This window comes from Phascolarctos cinereus, unplaced genomic scaffold (genome assembly GCF_003287225.1).
Source record: "Phascolarctos cinereus isolate Bilbo 61053 unplaced genomic scaffold, phaCin_HiC Scaffold_2;HRSCAF=192, whole genome shotgun sequence".
Taxonomy (NCBI): domain Eukaryota; kingdom Metazoa; phylum Chordata; class Mammalia; order Diprotodontia; family Phascolarctidae; genus Phascolarctos; species Phascolarctos cinereus.
Window position 1 is genome coordinate 22,586,103 of NW_027555625.1, and position 21,645 is coordinate 22,607,747.

The 21,645-nt window shown below is 43.1% G+C and overlaps 1 protein-coding gene across 1 annotated transcript in view; it reads left to right on the top strand.

The window, feature by feature from the left end:
* The window catches only part of EXOC6B (exocyst complex component 6B), a 453,944-nt gene that overhangs the window by 302,304 nt on the left and 129,995 nt on the right, over positions 1-21,645 (top strand). The window contains exons 9-15 of the mRNA XM_078149108.1: positions 1,754-1,837; positions 1,988-2,034; positions 4,217-4,337; positions 8,151-8,222; positions 9,225-9,322; positions 11,738-11,843; positions 12,242-12,351. Coding sequence (XP_078005234.1) covers positions 1,754-1,837; positions 1,988-2,034; positions 4,217-4,337; positions 8,151-8,222; positions 9,225-9,322; positions 11,738-11,843; positions 12,242-12,351 — 638 coding nt within the window. The remainder of the gene's footprint in view (positions 1-1,753; positions 1,838-1,987; positions 2,035-4,216; positions 4,338-8,150; positions 8,223-9,224; positions 9,323-11,737; positions 11,844-12,241; positions 12,352-21,645) is intronic.

The following is a 21,645-nucleotide window of genomic DNA, read 5'->3' on the forward strand; positions in this document are numbered from 1 at the left end:
TATCTCCCAAGGCTTTGCCTTTGCCCAGCTTTTCTTCTCCCTCTAAACTGTGCCATTTCATTATGTCATCAGTTCCCATGGGTTCCCATATCTATATATCTCACCCTAACCTCTACTAGTCCCCCATTACAACCTCGTTGTCATCCTTGGATCCTCACTCATACTCACCCGACGTCCTGTCATCTTGTCATTTCTGCCTTTTCGTAACATATCTCTCCTACATCCTCAGCTACCATCTTGGTGCAGGCCATCACCACCTCACACCTGGAGTATTGTACTAGTCTTCTGGCTAGGCCCTGCCTCAGGTCTCTTCCTTTTCCAGTCTATCTTTCACTCAGCTTCCAAAGTAATTTTCCTTTCAAAATGATTTCAAAGCATAGATCTGACAACATTCTTCCTCCCTATTCCTCCAATCTAGTAAATTCCCAATAGCTCCACACTACCTCTGAGATCAAATATACATACATATATACATATGTATGTTTACATATGTACACATACATTTATGTATATGTCTAGATATATAGATGGATAGATAGATAGATAAGTGGATGGATGGATGGTTGGTTTTTTAAAGCCTTCACAACCTTGTCCCCCTTCTCCATTGCCTATTTTCTTATACATCCTTCCTCTCCACGTGTGGTTCAGCGGCGCTCACACACAACACTGCATCTTCTCACTCCATGCATTTTCACTGGCTGTCCCTCATGTCTAGAATGCTCCCCAATCTCACAGTCTTTGTGTCCTGCCTTCCTTCAAGACTCTGCTCACGTCCCATCTTCTGCATGAGGCCTTCTCCGTTTTCCCAACTCCTAGGAGGCCTTCCCCCGAGATGACCTTCCATTCACACTGTTTCTGTTTTGTTTGTACATCGTTGTTTGCATGATGTCTCCCTTTTTAGACTGTAGGCTCCTGAGGGCAGAGCTTGGGTCATTACCTTCCTTTACATCCCCGTTCTTCGTGCACTGCTTGGCGCATGGCTGGTGCTCAGATTATGTGTCCCTTCTCTTCACCAGGCTGGCAGTGAACGCACTTTTGTGCGAGGGACGCTCAGTAAGGAGTGCTGTGGTTGAGTTGGACGCGTCCACCTATTTTTAGTTCCCTTTCTTGCTCTCAAACATTATCATCATGGGGCTATTGCTTGGTTGAGCGTAAGTTGTCCTCGGAGCCCATTAGAAAACTGGCTGGTCAAAATAAGAGGCTGCTGCTGGAGTTTCCATTATGCAGCATAAGACAGTCTCTCTTCTACTGCAAGATTGCTCCTTGTGTGCCTTTAGGCAGTCTTTATGTGCCTCAGGAATCCTAGGAAGGGAGAGATGGGGACTGGGGGCTTAGGTGTGTTTAAGAAGGCTACATGGAAGAGGCAAGTCTAGACCTAGGCTTGAAAGGAATTGAGCCACAGGACAAATGGACCAAGAAGGGCCTTAATAAGACAAAAGTTAGATTTGTGTTACATGTGTATGTGTTGGGGGGTGGGGTCCTAAATCCTGGCAGCAAAGGAACTTCATATTAGGGAGTAGTGCAAGAAAAGATTATAAAAGTGAAACAGGTCTTCATTAGGATTAGGAAAACCTTTCATTGCTTTTTTTCTTAACATACACAAAAATAACCCTTATCTTCTGCCCTCTCTCAGTGAGGAAAGTGAGGGAGACACAAGCGATTATTTAGAGACTGACAGACTGCATTTGCAGTGTCCACACCTGGGGGTGATAGACCTGGGCAAATATTCAGATCCTCCTGTCTTGTTTTTTAGGGTGCTCGGGAAACCTTTGAAAACTACTACAGGAAACAGAGGCGAAAACAGGCCAGGCTGGTGCTTCAACCGCCATCCAACATGGTAGGACTCATGCATATGCTTTCGTCAAGCAGCTGCCCCATGGGAGATTCTAACATCATCTCAAGGGGGTTGTATGTGGGTGGCTCATTGTGTCTTGAGCCTACTTGGCTTTCATCTCAAAACTTTTATTTGTTTTTTGTTTTGTTGCAGCACGAAACTTTAGATGGCTACAGGAAATATTTTAATCAAATCGTAGGGTAGGTATTCTTTTTGTATTTATATTCTCTTCATATAAGCAGATGTTTGGGGTTTGTGTAAAATAGATGATGTATTTCCTCAAAAAAAAATATATGCACACATGTATATATAGAGTGTATATACATATATATACATATATATATACACACACACACACCATATATATATGTATGTACACAGAAACACAGACACACAGACAGAAACACACATACATATATATGTATAAATATAAGACTCTTGAGCTGACAAAACACAATTTTAGTTTCCCTTAGCGTATCTAGAAAGAGGTCTGTTGACTGACCCACTAGGTGACTCTAACTTTGGTGTGTATTTTGGGGGGAGATGCTGAACTCTGACCTTAGCTCCTTTGTTAGTTACTCTGTTCAAGGGAATGGAACTGAATGTCATGTGTAGCCGTGCATCCCCTATATTGCAGTTATGTTTTTTTTTTCCAGAATCAAAGAAAGTGGCCTAGCTATGTGAGAGATGGGAGCCTTTGTTTGGCATGATAGTCTTCTCTTGGAGATTCTGAGTGGTGATTCCTTGTGTTAGGGAAAGCAAAGGAGGATACTAGCCAGTGTTGTAACAGAAATATGAGAAGACAGCAAATGTGGTGAAAACAAATGTGACAAAAAGTAAAAACTGATGTCCAGAAAAAGTTACTAGAAGATGAAATAATTTTGCAGAGAGAGAAAGGAAATAGTAGAGTCATCATGATTGTTGAGAGAAGCCAGCTTAAAATCTAGGGAGTCAGGAAACTCTTAACCAGAATGAGTTATTTAGTGACCACTTGTTCAGTCCTGTTGGACTCTTCATGGTCCCTTTTGGGGTTTTCTTGGCAGACATACTGGAAGGGTTTGCCATATCCTTCTCTCTAGCTCGTTTTACAGATGAAGACCTGAGGCAAACAGGGTTAAGCTAGCAAGTTGTCTAAAGCTGGATTTAAACTCAGGAAAAGAAGTCTTGCTGACTCTGGGCCCAGTGCTCTGTGCACTATGGCACACCCTAGCCCCTTTGTGACCAGTAACAGTCACTGTCATAGACGAGGTTGGATAAGAATGGAATGCCCCCCAGTTCGGGCAGTATGAGGATGTTGATGGAACTTGGACATTTGACCTTGAGCAGGCTTGTCGAGGAGGGGTCAGTGAGCAGCGCACAGTGCCGGCTAGCCTCAGGCACTCAGAAAAGGCACATGGAAGAGGGATTACTTGTCCTGCTTAGTTCCAGAGGGCAGAACTGAGAACAAGGGCTGGTGGTGTTAAATGGGTATCTCAGAGCTCAGTGTCGGAAGTACTTTGCTCTGCACACTCATCTAATCCTGTTCATTTCCCAGCCCTTCTTTAGGGAATTCTCTTGAGGAAGATCTCTTCTTCATTTGTGTTGGATTCCCAGGACTAAGCATTGATAAAATACATTGAAATAGGGTTCCCTTTTGTCAGCCAAAACCTGCCAAGTTTCCACCTTTGGATGAAACAGGTTAACACAAGCGTTGGGATTGAGGAGCAGTAAGGGGGATGACAAAGCCAGCCTTCGCACTGAACATGGATAGCTTCTGTTCTATGACAGTTTCTATTAGCATATAGGATATTCCAAGGACTGTTAACTCATTTAATAATTAATCCAGTGATGTGTTCATTGAAGTTTAAACTCCCTGTCACTGGCATATAAAATAAGTTAGTTATTTTGTGGGATGTTTTTTGTAAAGTATTTTGTCATCATGTTACTTCCTTTATGAGGGAAGTGATTTTATTTCCTGTCTTCATTCTTTAATTTTTAAAATCTAGTATCTGGTTTCAAAGTGTCCCACCCCAAGTCCCATAAGAAGGTTTTTATTTTTTTTGAAGATCTGATGTGTACGTGTGCATCACAATTGGACATTTACACATCCCCGTATCTATTTCTCACTTAAATTGATGTATATAACATTTCATAGCAGTGCAACTTTAGTCTCTTCAGCAACTACTCAGGAGATGCACACATGTGCAGGGATGTTTCTACTAGTGAAAGAAGTCTGATCCCCATTATGAGGCCACACAGTTTTTCTGCAAGAAATAAATTGACCATTAACTTTACTAGAGGATGCTAGCTTTGTCTTTGCCGCACGTGATGTTTGTCCAACCTGGAGATAACGTCCAGGCTCTGCAATTTCTGACAGCTGTGCTTGCTTTTCCTCGTTCTCAGTTTTTTTGTGGTTGAAGATCACATTTTACATACGACTCAGGGCTTAGTGAACAGAGCCTACATTGATGAACTATGGGAAATGGCCTTGTCAAAAACCATCGCTGCACTTCGGACACACTCGGTAAGTGAGCAGCCTCTGAGGGGTCTGCTCTGACTCTCACTGACCCCCTGAGAAGGCCTTTCTTCTGATTTTTCTTGAAGTGCAGTGCACAAGGACATGTTGAACGATAGGTGCCCCTTGAAGGACTATATCCTTTTACTCCCTTGGTGGTCATAGTCTCCAGTATTGAGCTCACCTTTGACTGAAGGTCCAAGTTGGAAATTGTGATTCCGTGTTCTGTACCCTGCTTTCATTTTGAGCTCGATTGACTTTTCAAGACATGCCAGTAGAGGGAGCTTGACCATTCTCAATCAGGTTGGCAAGTCCTGAATATGATGGCTATGGAATTATAGAATTAAGGCATTTTAGATTTGGAAGAGACTATGTATAATTAAGTGAAGGATACTCATTTTGAGAAAGGACCAGGAAAATGCCAAGAGGAAAAAAAAACACACACAAGTTCTTGCTCCAGTATTTTTATACAATATGCAATTGGTGAGGGAAGGACCAAATTTCTTTTGGGCAGACTTTGTTGGACCTTGAGTTCCGATTTAATGAGCCACAGGCATGCTTGTGGAGCTCAGAATGAATACAACAGCTTTTTTGTTTTTAAACAGTTGCTCTGATTTCATCAATTAAGTGGAATTGGTCTCTGAAATAAGTTGAGTTATCCATGAAAGTCTTTGTTCAGTTTATCTGAGCAGTAGCTTCAGTGTGCCCACAAGAGACACACTTGGTGTTACTCTGAAAGCCAATCTGGATAACGATGGCTGTGCCTTTAAGCTGAATTCCAGCCCTGTCTGCTCATATGATCCATGTTTCAAAAAAAAAAGAGGGGGTGGACAAAATAAGGAGTGAGCTCTTGTCAGGTCACTAGAGCTCCTTTTTCGCCTTGTGGCTGTATTTGCTCAATATGACTGAGCCACACCCCTGCGTATCAGAGGGGCAGCAGCACTGTGCCAGAAGTTTTGGCCACCACACTGCAGTGTCTGCAGATCAGGGGTAGAGCAGCCACGGCCAGATTGGCGGCTCATTGAGCCGGGGGGTATTGCTGACTCTGTTACTCTATTGGAGTCTGTGCTTTGGTTCCTCAGTGCTGAGTTAACAAAGGAAGAAGAGAAAGCTTTGGTAATGATAGACTTTCAGAGCTGCAGAGAGACTTTGACAGCTATCTAGTGTCCCCTGTTCATTTTATGGGTGAACCCATTCCGTTTCCCAGAGCAGCTGACTAACCCGAGATTTCACAGCCCGTTAGTGCCAGACCCTGGGTTAGGATCCCTGCCTCTTGGCTGTCTGGCGAGTTCTCTTTTCACTCTACCGTTTAAGCCAGTTGACTTTGCATTTCCTTGTGGCTAGCGCTTGTCCTGAGAGAGACATGTGCTTTCTTCATCCAGATGTGCCTGATGGGGCCATGGGTCAGTTATTTCTGTAAGAAGTCAGGCCCTACCTCCATAGCATGTGCATGTCTCTGCACCAAGCCATATGTATTAAGAACAGGAGGAACTCCTAGGTTGACTTTGAAGGTAGGTACAGATCAGGAATGGAACTTTCCAGAGTTGTAGGGAAATAGGGAGAGCTTTTCTTTTCCTATTAAAGTAATAATATAGAAGAGCTGCCTAACTTCCCTGGACCTTAGTCTCCTCTCTGTGATAAATGGACCCATCAGGGGCCCTGCCCAAGGGGATTGGTTATTATAATGGTTGTTCTTCCTTCCCCCATAGTGCCTAGAGGCAGGCCAGTCATACTGAGTTTGATTTTGCAGATGTTTGTTGGTGATGTTGGAGGAACCGTGAGAATCCATCCTTTTCAATTCCCCGTTTCTGAGCAGGGCATAGAATTGGACATTCTTAGGGCTCCAGGGAAGGAGAGACTCCCATGCCTTATGAGGATAAAATTGAGAGAAATGCTGTATGCTAAGAGCACTGACTGTGTCTGAAAGACTCAGACACTCGCCAGGCCCCGCTTTCTCAAATGCAGACTCTTGCAGGTATGCACAGGGCCCTTGGGAGGGCTGTGTATGCCCTGCTGCTGTTGGTCAGCAGGCCTCGCTCTCCAAGATGCTGTGTACGGAAAGAGGCCTCTGGCCTTTGGGACTCTCCCTTCAGGTGGCCTATGGAAGTATCATTGGAAAGCGAGGCTTTTCTACCACTAACCATCCCCTCTGGATCTTCTGAGTCTCAGTTGTATGACTTGAAACCAACTTGCAAAAATTTGAGCGTTCTTCAGGCCCTGGGATGGTGCGCCTCCATGGACTGCCATCTCCCCAGGCTCCCAGCTCTTCCATTTCAAGGAGAACTGAGCCAACAACAAATACAGGCCGATTCTCTAGAGAGGAGCAGATCGGGGTGAGTGGGTGAATGACTTTGCATTTCTGGGGAAAGCTGTGTTGCCCTAAGAGAGTTGCTTTCCCTGCTGAGTAACTTTCCTTCCTCTAAAGGGAGGTGTCCTCAGGTGTTCTCTTCTCCTAGAGATTTCAAAGCTCACTTGTGCTCTCGGTAGGAAGGGAAGAAGTTTCCAAAGCCCCTGGGCAGCTTCAGGCTTGGTTAGAGTTCTGTTGTTGGAAGTGGAACAAACTTTTCTCATCAAGAGCAAGGAGGTGAAATTTGAGCTGGGAAACGAAGCTGCCTGGCCTTCAGTCCAACATGCCCTCAGTTAGGCTGTCAGTTTTTGATTTCTTATCTTGGTCAGGAAATGCAGAGTGGTTTCCTTCCTTCCTTGAGGCCTTTGGGTCGGCCCTGGGCTGCAGGGAGCTCCTTTGCCCTCTCTGACACATCTCTGAGCCTTCTCTGTGTAGCATGTCCTTGTGTTCGGCGCACACCTCGAGAATTGCCCTGGAAGGATGGGCACGGGCTGAAGTCTTCCTTTGCACAGGCATTGGGCACTCTGCGGCATCCCTGATTCTTGTCTGAGGGACTCCAAGCTGCCTGGCTCCATGTAGGAAGTGCAGAGGGTGACGAGCGCGCTGGGCCTGATGCAGCTGTGATGCCTCCCTCTATCCAGACGCTCCCCAGTGCACCACTGGCATCTTAGTGCAGGTGTTTATCCAGATTCATTCAGAAGTTAAATAATTGTATAGTTCTCCATGTGACTCTTTAAAGTGGAACTTTGGATCAAGAGCCTCGGGTTTGAACCCCAGCTCTGAGACTTCCCAGATGTGTAATCATGAGGAAGTCCTTGGGCATTTCTGAGTCTCAGTTTCCTTCTGTGTTCAAAGGGCCTACCATACCTTATCCTACCTACTTCAAAAGGTTTTTGTTAAGAAGGGGATAAGGATAGATGGGATGTGTCATTTCAGTGGTGATGGGAACTCCTGGAGAAGGAAGGAAATTCTCACCATGATTGCAGGTGGGCAGGTGCCTTCTCTGCATCGTAAGGTCTTAAAGAGCTCCCTCTGGCACTGACTGGTTCTGTGATGTGCCCAGGACTGTGCCTTGGAAGGTGTCAAAGGCAAGACATCAACTCCAAGTGCCCTGGCTCTGCAGTTGTCCTTCCACTGTCCATTACGCCCCACGGCTTTCTTTTGCAGAACTCTTTGAGTGCTGTAGAAATTTGAGTTGTCACTGGAATTGTTTCTTCTGATTGAGCGGTGACCTGTGGTTCCAGTTGCAGACACTTGATGTGGTTTCTTTTCCTGAGCCTGCTTCTGGATCTTGGTGGGTGGGTTGTTAGTGCCAGCGTTTTCTGTTGGCAGAGCCCCTTCCCACTGTAGAATGGGAGGCTGTAGAAGTCTGTCTGGGGCTGAGCAGAGGAAAGAAGAAAGAGGAACACCATTTCCTTTGGTTTTCAGTGTTTGAAGTTTTGTTCTTCTCTTATTTTCTTTGTTATTTCCCATAGTCTTACTGCTCTGACCCAGACCTGGTATTAGATTTGAAGAACCTCATTGTCCTCTTTGCTGACACACTTCAGGTATACGTGACTTCTGTTCGATTAAATTAACCTCAACCAGTGAGTAGTTCTCTACCTACATAAGTTTTGGGAAATGCCTTTGAAAGTTTATTTATATTTGTTTTTACCACGTGGCACCTCAGCTAGACTGTTATTATCTTCATGGTGTTCCATGCCCCACTCTGCCCTCTCCAGCCTACTTTGAGCCCTTCCTCTCTCACATTTAGAGAGTGCTGAGTAAGTTCTTACTTCCAAAGATCAGGAAGTGAGAATCTGGGCTCCAACCAAGGGTGTCTTTGAAGTTCCTTAGGCTCTGCCTTCTGGAGAAGTGTCGACTCATAGGAATCATACTTTAAGGGAGTCAGAGTGGTATATGGTGGGGAGGGGGCATGGGTTCCTCGCTTCCTTTTGGCTTTCATTAAGGAATGGGAAGAGGGGCAGCTCTTGTGTAGAAGGAGGTGGGAGTGGGGAAGGCTCAAGTGTCAGTACGCAGGATGTTGAAGGTGATCTTAATATTAGGAATGGTTTTAGCTTTCCAAAGCACAAGGTTTAAATCCATATGAGCCCTAGTCTGGCTACCTCTGGGGCAAGAATGGCAGGCCCACCCAATTAAGTCCCGTTCGAATTGGTAATCACGTAAGGAGTGATGCAGTTCAGGGCCTGCTCCTTAGCTGGAAAACGGGGGATCATAACAGCACCTACTTCCCAGGGTTGTTGTGATGATCCAGCGGGGGGGGGGGGGAACCTGCGACCTCTAGGCCCTCAAGTGCGGCCCTTTGACTGAATCCACACTTCTTGTGTGAAGTTTCAAAGGGTCGCACTCCAGGACTCAGAGGCCCACACGTGGCTTCGAGGCCGAAGGTTCCCCACTCCTGGGGATGTTGTTTGTAAAGTGCTTAGCACGGTGCCTGGTCCATGGTCAGCACTTCAGAAAGCTTCTTTCCTTCCTGCTCCCTCCCTGTTCTCATTTCTAGAGTTAAAAATAGTCGGGGAAAATGAAGCTGACTTATTCCTCTCTCCCAGGTGTACGGTTTCCCAGTAAACCAGCTTTTTGACATGCTGCTTGAGATCAGAGACCAGTACAGTGACACTCTGTTGAAGAAATGGGCAAGCGTTTTCAGGTGAGAACTGATGCTTCGGCCTGCTGTGTCTTCCATGTAGTTGCTTCTTCCACCAGGGCAATGTGAAATCTCTCTGCTCATGAGAATGAAAGAATTGTCACCCGGCAGCTGCCCTTGTCATGACGAGCCTGGGATTGTAGACATGAAGTCAGATGCTGGACTATAAGCCTGCCAGCTTGACATGCCCTGCCTTTGAGAGGCCATGTGATGCACTGGGTTTGAGTCAGAGGAACCAGGTTCAAATCTTACCTCTCTCACTACCTGAGTGACCTTAGGCTGTGCCAGTTTCTTCTTCTGTAGAGGGAGGGTGGAAGAGGGCTGAGTCTCTTTCAGCTTGGTGTCTCTGATCCTGTGCCCTGAGGAAGCACTGGGGGAGGATGGAAGGGCCTCAGTGAGACACGCTTCATGGCAGATGCTTGTGGCTGTGCCCAGCAATAGATTCTTGAGTTCAAAAACAACTGCGGGGCCTGGGTTAGAATCTGGGATCCATGTTGCTTCGAGGATAGCCCTAAGAACGATGCCTCTGACTGTTTTGGTGCTCCCTAAAACATGTTCAGTTGGTGATGACTATATATTGGTGAAATACAACCATGAGTGAAACGTGTCCTTGTGCCTTTTTAGGGTAAGTTATGGCCTCGGGCAGTTCCTGGCACAGCGTAGGAGCTTAATAAGTGTTGATTGACTGGTCAGGTCCATGGTGTCCCTTGGAGAGTGATGTTAGTGTTGACACGGGGGCCTTCTGCCACGAAGTGTGTCTCACTGTGGCCCTTAACATCTTCCTTCAGTCCTCCGGTGGGGCACAGAGCTGGAAGGGAGTCAGAGGCTCTAGTCCAGCCTCGCTGTACAGAGGAAGACATTGAGGCTCAGTGAGCAGCTGAGTGGTGCAGTGGGTATAGCTCTCGGTCTGGAGTCAAGAAGACTCGTCCCTCTGAGTTCAAATCTAGCCTCAGACACTGACTAGCTGTGTGACCCTGGGCAAGTCCCTTCACTCTGTTTGCCTCAGTTTTCTCATCTGTAAAATCAGCTGGAGAAGGAAGTGACAAACCACTCCAGTATCTTTGCCAAGGAAACCCCATGAGGGGTCACTGAGAGTCGGAAATGACTGAAAACGAGTGAACAGCAAGCACAGAGGTCACCCAGGGAGCCAGGGAAAGAGGCAGGCTTTGAGTTCAGTCCCTCTGATTCCAAAGCCTCATCAGCAGTGTCGACCCCAGGACCCCGGCTCCATGTCATTAGGCTTATGAGAAAACCAGCTTGAGAGAATCTGTTTATTTCCCAAGCAAATGAACCCTGGTTTGTCTGCTTTAAAAGAAGCAGGATTCTTGGGGGAGGGGGGAGGGTTGGCATCATAGCAGTAATGCCCTCATGGTCCCCAAATTTCCCGAGAGTCCCTAGGCTTGCCTTGAAACCTTCCTGGAAAATGACGTTTTGGCTTGGAGTTTTCATTCTGTCTACAGACCTTTCTCCAGGGCTCTAGAGGGAGAATGAGATGAGGAAGACAGTCTCTGTCTTCAGAGAGTGGAAGGACATGGCCCCAGGGCCTCCGCAACAGAAAGCTCTCTTAGAGTCCACCAATGGTAATTTCTGACTTCCATCATAGACTGGTGCTGTGATTTCAGCCGCAAGGACCATTATCTTTATATAGAAGCCTTTTACCTTTTTTTCTCCAGCCATGGTGGATCATTCATTTAATGTAATGCTGGCCAGTCAGGATATTGAGCCACAATACCTCATGTTCTCTGAGTAAATTCAACTTAATGAAGATGATAATAAAATATCTTAATTGTTTCTACTTTAATTAGAGCCCATATGTTTTGGGGAGGGCCTTTGCAATAGGAGCTCCTGGTATAGATGGTCAGGCAGAGCCCATATGAACCAGCCTTCAGATGACCTAGAAAGCACCCAACAGAGATGTGACTGAGGCCTCGGGGAGAATCGTCTCTTTGTTTGGCACAAAGCCTGCCTAGATCTCTTACCTGGAGGATCCACTTGGCACTTTTCAGAGCTCACATTTTTCTAGTTCTCACATTTCCATTTGTGATTCTCCTTCTAGTAGAGGCAGCTATTGAAGCATATTGGGAAATCTGGTCACCTTTGGGAGTCAAAAAAGTCAACATGGAAACCATGCTGAGAGCAGGGAGGCACAGGGCTGTACAGCATCCTGACTGCTACCTTTGAGCTGCCATTTTGCAAGGACTGAGGTGAAAAGGGGATGTATCCAGGGTTAGAGGAAGGCGTTAGTCTGAGGGACAGGTCAGCAAGCTCTTTGGCCATGATTATTTTCTGGCTGAGATACAGATCCTCTTCCAGGACAGTATTGATTTGGTAGCAGTGGGTTTTTTAAACTTCTCTCCTTCTCTTTACATGGAAATTCCTGTTTGGGTCTTGAGATAATTCACTTTTTCCTCTCTCTAGAAACATACTTGATTCAGACAACTACAGCCCCATCCCAGTTTCCAGTGAGGAACTCTATAAGAAGGTGGTTGGACAGTTCCCATTCCAAGATACAGAGCTGGAAAAGGTCAGGAGAACTTTCCAGTCACTGGATTCTTCAGAATCTTTTCTTTCTCTTTCCTGAAAGTGACCCCTTTTAACTCCCTTGGTAGAGACTGGGCTTAGCCTCACCTGCCCGTACCACCCAGAGGCTGGAGGAGGGGAGGGGTCCCCTGGAGCTGCTCTCCTCGGGGAGGTCTGGACCCTGGGATGTTGTTTGTTGCTTTCTTCGGCCCCCATTTGTAAGGGGCTGCTTAACTCCAGCCCCAAGAAGGGAGGTCTCAGAGAGATGGTCTCCACAGGAGGAATGAGCTACTCTCTCGCCTTCAGTTGAGGCGCTTATTCCTTTTGGCTTGTAACTTGTTTATGAAGATCTTTAATGTCTGCTGGCTTGTGACTCAGTGCCTTTATTTCCTGCATTTACAGCAGCCGTTTCCAAAGAAGTTTCCTTTCTCTGAATTTGTGCCTAAGGTTTACAATCAAATTAAAGAATTTATCTACGCCTGTCTTAAGTTCTCAGAAGATCTCCATCTGAGGTATAGTATGAGACAATGCAAACACAGCCGGTGCCAGGGCCTTGCACTCTCTAGACAAAGACATTCTGAACAATCTTCCATGTTCTCCTTGAGTTGGAAGACCTACCCTGGCCTCCGCCCAGTGTGCCTTTGGAGGGAACAAAAAGCAGGGAAGTCTTTGGAGCCTTTTTTCCCCTTGATTCTATTCCTTCTACCAGATTTGCTTGGGGCCCTTTCTTTCCCTAGTGCAGGCCGATAATCAGGATGTGCAGCGTTGCACAACTTTGCCTCCAGGGTCCAGCTTCCCCTTCCTTTGCATGGTTACATTTTAAGGCCAGCTGATTTCAGGCCAGGAGTTGGTGAATTGTCTTGCAGGGATCGGGGAAGAGGTTTAGTTTTATTTTTCATCTTTCCCACAAAATGTCTTGTAGGTTGATTAGAGGTAGCTGTTCAAAGAGAGTATTAGTGTATTTCATTTCTGTTCAGAGAGAATATTAGTCTTTTGCTACTATTAAAAGCAAAACATTAGTCTTGAGGAGTTTACAGTTCCTTATTCTGACTGGGCAGATTTTTGTTTGATTTCCACAAAATAGTGTTTTTAAATTTTATTTTAAAAATATGTATGGAGTGTCCACATGAGTAGTCTTCTCAGATGGTCTGCTAGACCATCTTTTAATGATATCAGGATAAGAGTGGATGAAGTAGATAGGTTGACCCCTCAGCATGAGCGAGGGCCACGCCTGGAGAAGCCAACCGTGAAACAGAGAGAGGTTGCCATTATGTAATTCTAGCTCCATTTTCTTCCCACCTTCATCCTCTGCTGGTGAAACGTGGGTCGGGTTTTTCACAAGACATGTATATGACACTCCATGATAGTTCGGCTGAGTTTTACGATTGCTTATGTGAATAGAGATTGAACTTAATTTTCACTCTCTTCTCCTGATTCCACCATTTAGAAACAAAAAATGTTGTAGCATTTGAATAAACAAACCCCATAAATAGTCTGTTGAGTCAGTCTTTCTCAGCTTTGCCCTCTGAGTTAGGATAAAAGGTGGTGTTAGGAAGCCAACTTGCTCTCTGACCTTCCTGTGAAATGTTGCCAGGCTCATAGAGATGTCAGATTTCCCCGACTCCTGGAGCGGAGATGCTCCCTGTGGATTACAAATCAGGACTTCAGTTCTTTTCACCATGACCAAGATGATGGCTTTTGTCATTGAACTACCTTCTTATGTCCATGGATGAATGTTATTAAAATTCTTTGAATGTGGCTAGCTTTAGAAAAAGCTATGTGGCCCTGCTTTTTGGCGGGGAAGTAAAAGGTTGAAGGCAAAGTATGGGCAAAGCCAGTTAGAGCCTTCCTCCTGCTCAAGCTTATGAAGTATTTGCCTGAAAACCCTAGTTGACACTTTCTGCATTTCACACTGACAGTTTGAATGAGGTTTTTATTAAGAAGTTTGCTTGCTAAGCTGACAGCAAGATTCCAACCGCCCTCCCCAACTTCTTTCTTTCTTTTCTTCTTTTCTTTTTTGGGGGGAGGAGGGTTGTCATTTACCTTACACCCTGGAGTGACTGGGGTCAGTCTGTCAATCACAGCTGACTTTGAGGTCACAGCTACTGTTACGGGATATGAGACATTAGCTGTCATGAACACAGACAGTTTTTTTTTTATGTTTTAAAGCACTTGGCTAGCTTTTTCTTTTCAGGAAAACTAGGCCGTATAGGCAGAAAATCAGGGGAGGTGGAGTTTTGAATGTGGGTTGTTTTTTCAGGGGAAAGGGGGGAGGTGAAATTTATTCTCTTGAATCAACTTTTCGTTTTTGTCAACCAAAAAAAGGGGAGGGGGTATCATCTCCTTTACATTGTCCAGAATTCATTGAAAGGTATTAATAACATTTAGAGGAGACTGCCTTAATTACATGTTTTCTGAGGACATAGGTCTCCTTTTGAATGAAAGTTCATGTAAAAAACAACAGGGAAATTATGTCTTTAGGGGGAAAGAGTTTTCTGGCAGCCATGGTTGACTTGGTTTTTTTTTTCTTTTATTATTTTGGTTTTGGGAAATAAGGAGTACATATTGTCTAAAGAATGAAGTGAGTGAAGGAGGAGATGAGAAAAGTTGATCAGTCCTGTCCCACTGCCCAGTCTTTAGCTGGCGTGGATAGTGAAAATCAACCCCAGTTGGAGGGAGAAGACTACACTTCACATTAGAGAGGGTTCTGCAAGGGAGACTGGTAAAAATCACAGAATTCAGTGAATTGTGTAATTTCTATGTCCTTTTACTCTAACCCTTTCCTCTCTCTTGGGCAAAGGCATTCTGGTAAATAAGTCTCCAAAATGGAAAAGCCCATGGAACACATTTATCCAGCTTGTTTTTGGTGTTGAGCTTAGATTGACTCCTAGGGACCACAGCCCTTGTCTGGTTATAGAAGGCACATTTTTCTCTATGGTTTTGTAAATGATTGATACTCGTTGTGTGTCAGGCCCATGAGACAGTGTCACAAGGACCTGATCTCCTCATTCTGTAACAGGATTTTTCATTTCCTTCTTGGCCAGAAAACTTCCCATGACTTGGTTGTGATAGTTGAATAAAAAGTGATATACTTTAAATGCTGTTCCCACAAGACAATCAGAACTGAAAAGGAGCTTATTGTGCATTAAGTAGGGTGAAAACACCCTGGAATATCAGAGCCCAAATCCAGAACTTCCACATTGAAAAAACAAAAGTACTACAAATCCTAGAAAGTACCAAGAAACCCGCATCTGCGTCACACAACTTCTGTAAAGAGGAGAACATCTTGGCATATATTTCTGAAGATAAAATCTAAACTTACAACCAAATATAATTTATCTGGCAAGAATGAGTGTCATCCCACTGGGAGATAAATGGGCCTTGGATAGAATAGAGTACTTTTGGGAATTCCCAGTGAAAAGACTTGAGCTGGAACTTTGAAAGGCAAACTCAAGCAACAGGAGAGACCTAGAAAGGTAAATATGTTTGAGCCTGTGTAAGGGTCTAAATAATGGTGAACTGCTTATATGCTAAGAGAGGGAAAAAAGAGAAGCCCCCTTCACAACTCCACAGAGGGGGATCAGAACGACAAAGGTAGGACCTGTGGTTTTAATATATCTTGTTGGTTTTAAAAAAAAAGAAAAGAGGGGTAAGTAAATTAGAAATATACCAGGGGAAAAGTGAGAAAGAAAGGGATGGAGCTTACCTTTTGTCATCTTTGGGGTGCGTAGAAGATTATTCAAATGGGAAGGTTAGAGTTGTAGGGCTGGGTATCTCATTAAACTAATTTTTATTTGAAATTTACAAATGAGGGTTGAACACAAACAACAGCAACATTCCTCAGTATAAAGCACCAAACAAAGTTTTTATGCTCACGTTTCATTTTTAGTTGGCTACCAGTAAACAAATCATTCTGTGTATTTAAATGGCAGGGTTTGAGAAAAGATAAAAATTATCTATTAAATATTAAGAATTCATAAAAAAGTTATCCCTTTCTTTACCTTGCTTGTATAGAGGGAAGCAAAGATGAAGAGAGGAAAAAGTATAGTAGGGTATACTTATAACACTTATATTAATACTTACATACTTGTAAATATGAACATGGATGGTATGAACTCTCCCATGAAGTGAAAGAGGGCAGCAGAATGGGCTAGATGATAAAAGTCCAACAATAAGTCGTTTATAAGAAATGTTTAAAACAAAGATTCACAGAGTTAACATGAGAGGGTGTAGCTGAATTTATTATGCCTAAGACAGACTAAAAAAAGCAGGTATAGCAATCATCATAGACAAAGCAACAATAAACATGGAAATGATTAAAAGAAACAAGAAACTCCATTATAGATAAAAAACATCATAGGGAGTGAAATAAAGTCAGCACTAAATATACGTGCACCAAATGGCATAGCATCTAAGTTCTTGAAGGAGAGGTTAATCTAATTACAGGGAAAATAGCAAAACTAAAATTATTGTGCGTTTTTCATCTCTAGATGAATCTAATCAATAGATGGACAAGAAAGACAGTAAAGACCTGAATATAATTTTAGAAAGGACAGATATGATAGATATCCAGGAATTACTATGTAGGAACCAAAACGAAACTTCTGAAGGGGGAGAAAACAGAACTAGATGGATTTACAGCTGAATTCTAGGAAACATTTAAAGGACAATTAATTCCATTATCACACAAAATTGCATAAATTATGTGCAAAAAGAGTAAAAGAAGAGAGCTCATCAGATTGCTTGTATGAAACAAATATGGTATTAATACCTAAACTGGAGGGGCAGCTGGCTGGCGCAGTGGATAGAGCACTGGCCCTGAATTCAGGAGGACCTGAGTCCAAATCCAGCCTTAGACACATAACACTTACTAGCTGTGTGACCCTGGGCAAGTCACTTAACCCCATTGCCTAAAATAACAACAACAACAACAAAAAATACCTAAACTGGAGCAGGATAAATCAGTGGAAAAAAACTGTAGAACACTTGCCCTAATCAATACCAACACAAAAATATTGAATAAAATATTAGCAAAAAGCTATAGCAACATATTTGAAAGATTATGTGACTAGGTTGATTTAAATTAGGAATGCAGGGTTGGTTCAGTGTTAGGAAAACTATGACTGTACCAGACCATACTGATAACAAAAAACAATAAAAATCATATGGTTATACACAAAGGAAAAAAAACTGCATCAAATACAGCACCCATCTATCTTTTTAAAAAAAGATTCAAAATCATAGGAATAAATAGACCTTTCCTTAATATGGTAAATATCTCTTTAAACTGGGGCTTCTCTGCCTGAGGTCTGTGAATTAAAAAAAATTTAAATAATTGTATTTCAATATAATTGGTTTCCCTTTTAATAAAAGACATTGTTCTAAGAGTGCATCAGATTACCAAAGGGGACTACGATTAAACATACACACGTGCGCACGCGCACGCACACACACATGCGCGCGCACACACACACACACACACACACGCCCATACACATTCATCCCAATAAGAACTCTTTGTTTAAACTAAGAGATAACATTATTGGTATTGGAAAATACTAGAAATTAGAGATAGTAGAAGTATTTTCAGAATGGTCAGTTGTAAAGGAACAAGACCCACTATTACCACTGTTAGGTGATATATATCTAGAAATGACAAAGCAGTGAGACATAGCATAGAGGAAATAAAAGTGTCATTGTTGCAGATGATCGATCAATTAAGTATTTATCAAGCACTTACTATGTGCCAGGCACTGTGCTAAGCACTGAAGATACAAAAAGAGGCTAAAAACAGTCCCTTCCCTCAAGAAACTCGTAGTCCAAGGATGCCCATCAATTGGGGGAATGGCTGAGCAAGTTGTGGTATATGAATGTAATGGAATACTGTTGTGCTACAAGAAATGATGAACAGGTTGACTGCGCAAAAACCTGGAAAGACTTGTATGATCTGATGCTGAGTGAAGTGAGCAGAACCAAGAGAACTTTGTACACAATTACAGTCACATTGTGCAATGACTAATATTGATAAACTGAACCCTTCTCAGCATTACGAGGATCTAAGACATCTCCAGAGACCTTGTGATGGAAAACACTATCCACACCAAAGGAAGAACTATAGAAGTGGAATTGCTATCTTTTTTTTCTCTTCTGTTGAGTTTTGTTTCCTCTTTCTGATGGTTCTTCCTATTGGTTTAAATTTTTACTTACAACCTTACTAATGTGAAAATATGTTTAATAGGAATATAAATGTATAGCCTGTATCAGATTGTGCGGTGTCTTGGGGAGGGTGGTGGGGAGGAAGGAGGAGAAAATTTTTAAACTCAAAAGCATATGGAAGTGATTATTGACAAATCAAAATAAATTAATAAAATTTAAAAAAAGAAGAAACTCAGTCTAGTGGGAGAGACAACATACAAACATATACAGACAAAGCAAGCTATGTACAGGACAAACAAAAAATAATTAACAGAGGGAAGCCACTGGAATAAAGAGGGTTTGGGAAAAGCTTCCTATAAAAGATGAGATTTTCATTGGGTCTTAAAGGAAGCCAGGTAAGCTAGGTGAAGATGAGGAGGGAGAATGTTCCAGGCCTAGGTGACAGAAAATGTGTGGAGTTGTGAGGGGGAGTGTGTTGTTTGTGAAACATCCAGGAGGCCAGTATACTGGATGGAGGAGGAAATGTCAGGGAGTAAGGTGTAAGAAGACTGGAAAGGCAGGAGTGGGCTAGGTTAGGAAGGGCTTTGAATGCCAAGCAGAGGACTGTATATTTGATTCCAGAGGCAATAAGGTGCCACTGGAGTTTATTGTGTGTGATTTTGGGAGGCTTGGGGGTGGGAAGAGAGTGACAGGGACACGATCAGACCTTCACTTTAGGAAAATGACTTTGGTGGCTGAATGGAGGGTGGGGGAGTGCGGAGAGACTTGAAGCCGGCAGACCCACCAGGTGCTATTGCAGTAATCCAGGGGTGGGGGCAATGTCGGAGGACAGGAGGGGACATGTTTAAGAGATGCTGCAAAGGTGAAACTGACAAGCTTCAGTGTGAGGGATGAGATATAGTGAGGAGTCCAGAACTAGTTGAAAGCCTGACAGGTGGGCAAGATGGTGTTGCCCTCTGCAGTGGTGAGAAAGATGGGGGAGGTTAAAATACACCCACATAAATCATCAGCCTTTTTGTGTGTTACCAGTAGGAACAGATGGAAAGAGAAATTTCATGAAAATCATTACTTAACATCTAAGATATTTGGGCATCTAACCACAACACACACACACACACACACACACACACACACACACACACACACATTTTATGAGTCCAGAAAAACGAGTACAGAAAAGGAACTTAAATAATTGGTCAAGTTCTATTCAAATAGAAGAAATTGTCAGTGTTGTCTTGGGTTAATTTACATATTGATCGCCACATCAGACTACCAAAGGGTTAATTTACACAACTAGAATGAATAATACAAAATTCATCTGAAGAACAAAATGTTCAAGAAGCTCAAGAAAAATAATTTTTAAATAGTGGGAAAGAAAGGGGCCCAGCAATACCAGATCTCAAACTATACTGTAAAGCAGTGTTCATCGAAACTTATTTGCTATTGGTTAAGAAATATAAAAATTGATTAGTAGAACAGATTAGTTACACAAGACCAAGAAATTAAAAAAAAACAAACTAGTAATGGTCTTTGATCCACCTCAAGGTACACAGCTGCTTGTAATATTGACAAAAAATGCTGTAAAAAATGCAGGGCTTGAGGAGCAGCTGGGTAACTGAGTGGATAGAGCTCCGGCCTTAGCGTCAGGAGGATCTGAGTTCAAATGCGGCCTCAGACGCTTGGCACTTACTAGCTGTGTGACCCTGGGCAAATCACTTAACCCCAACTGCCTCACCAAAAAAAAAAAAAAAAGCAAAATGCAGGGCTTCTTGCACAAATTAGGTTTAAACCAACCCCTCCTATTTTATATTCCAGTAAACTAAAGTGAATATGTGATGTGAACTAGGTATGAAAGGTCACATAAACATAAAAGTGAGATAGAGAAGGATACTTTTCACAGCAAGGGATGGGTGAGGAATTTTGCCAAACAATTGATAAAGAATATCATTGGAGATAAAATTGACAGTTTTGATAATATAAAATTGAAAAGCTTTTACCCACACAAATCAGTATAGTTAGTACAGGAAGAGTTAACTAGGAAAATATGTTTGCTTCAAACTTCTTTTATCAGGGTCTGCTATTGAAGACATATAGTTAATTGACTCACATACAAAGAAGAGCCATTTCCCAGTTGGTAATTTTTTTTAAGGCAATTGGGGTTAAGTGACTTGCCCAAGGTCACACAGCTAGTAAGTGTCAAGTGTTTGTTCTGAGGCAAGATTTGAACTCAGGTCCTCCTGACTTCAGAGCCAGTGCTGTATCCATTGCACCACCTAGTTGCTCCTAGGTAAATAGTTAAAGGTTATGAACAGGCAGTTCTCAAAAGAAGAATGGCAAGGTGTCAACAAGCATATGAAAACATGCTCCAAAACATTAATAATAAAAATAGACATTTAAAAAACTTGTAAAACCTCATGGCCATTAAATTGGCAAAGATGACCCAAAAAAAGAAGGTAGTGCTTGTTGAAAGGACTCTGGGAGGACAGGCACAGTTTGCTTTGTTGATGGAGCTTTGAGTTAATCCAGCCATGCTGGGAAGCCATGGAACGATACCCCAAGAGTAGCTACATCTGCAGTTCTTTCGAAGAGCCACAACATTAAATGGCACGTGATTCCAAAGAGAGCAGAGCAAGAGAGAAGAGGCACATGCACAGACTTTGGGATAGCGCTTGTTGCTGGTAAGAACCAGAAACAGCATATGAGCCCATCAGTTTGAGAATGGCTAAATATATTAGGGCGTATGGACGTAATGAAGTGTGACTGCTACATGAGGAAGGATAAGCGATGGGTTTAGAGAAGTCTGGAGAGAATTTTATGAGCTGATTTGGAGTGAGATGACCAGGACCAGTAGAAGAGTATATGCAGTGACTATAGAACTGTAGTCAAGGCATTGTGGATGAATCATGCTTTCTACCTTTTGACCAAGAAGTCAGGGACAGAATGAGACAAAAACCGGTGCTTGGCTACCCATATTTGTTATGAGGAGTGTTTTTTTTTTTTCCAGTGAGAGAGTTGGGGATGGGAAGTAGTGATCGTGATGCCAAAGAAAGAAAGGAAAGAGTGCCAGTGAATCGTTTTCAAAGCATACACAAGAGAGCTACTGAAAGTTCAGAAAGGAACAGATTAGAAGGAAAGGATTGGGACTGCTATCTTAAATTCATTATATGTTTAAAACAATTTAGATTTAACCTTTAATGAACATTTCTCTTTCTGTTTTTTGTTTATGAAAGTGAGTGTGTTTGTCATTTGTCAAGGTCACAATGGAAAAAGAATATTAAAAGTGGAATTATTAGCATTGATAGATTTGGCCATATAAAGGCAACAGGAGTGAAGGGAAATGTTTCGTTCAGAGCAAGAGGGATACATGAAGATGTGGGGTGTTGAAGAATCTGGGATGGTGAAGGTGGCAGAAGAGTCAGACGGGAATGCAGTTGGAGTAGAAAGTGAACTTGTACCATGTTCAGTGATCCATTAGGAAAAGGAAGGAATTTGTTTCAGTTTCAATCTGAGATTGAAGTTAGAGATGTGCGGCTCCCTGAGGAGACCTCTGTTTGAAGAACAGTGGGCAGAGGTGAATTAATTCCAGAGGTGAATGTTCTGGAGGTGGAAAGTTGAGAAGCAGCAGACTTTGAAGGATCAGAGCTGTGAAG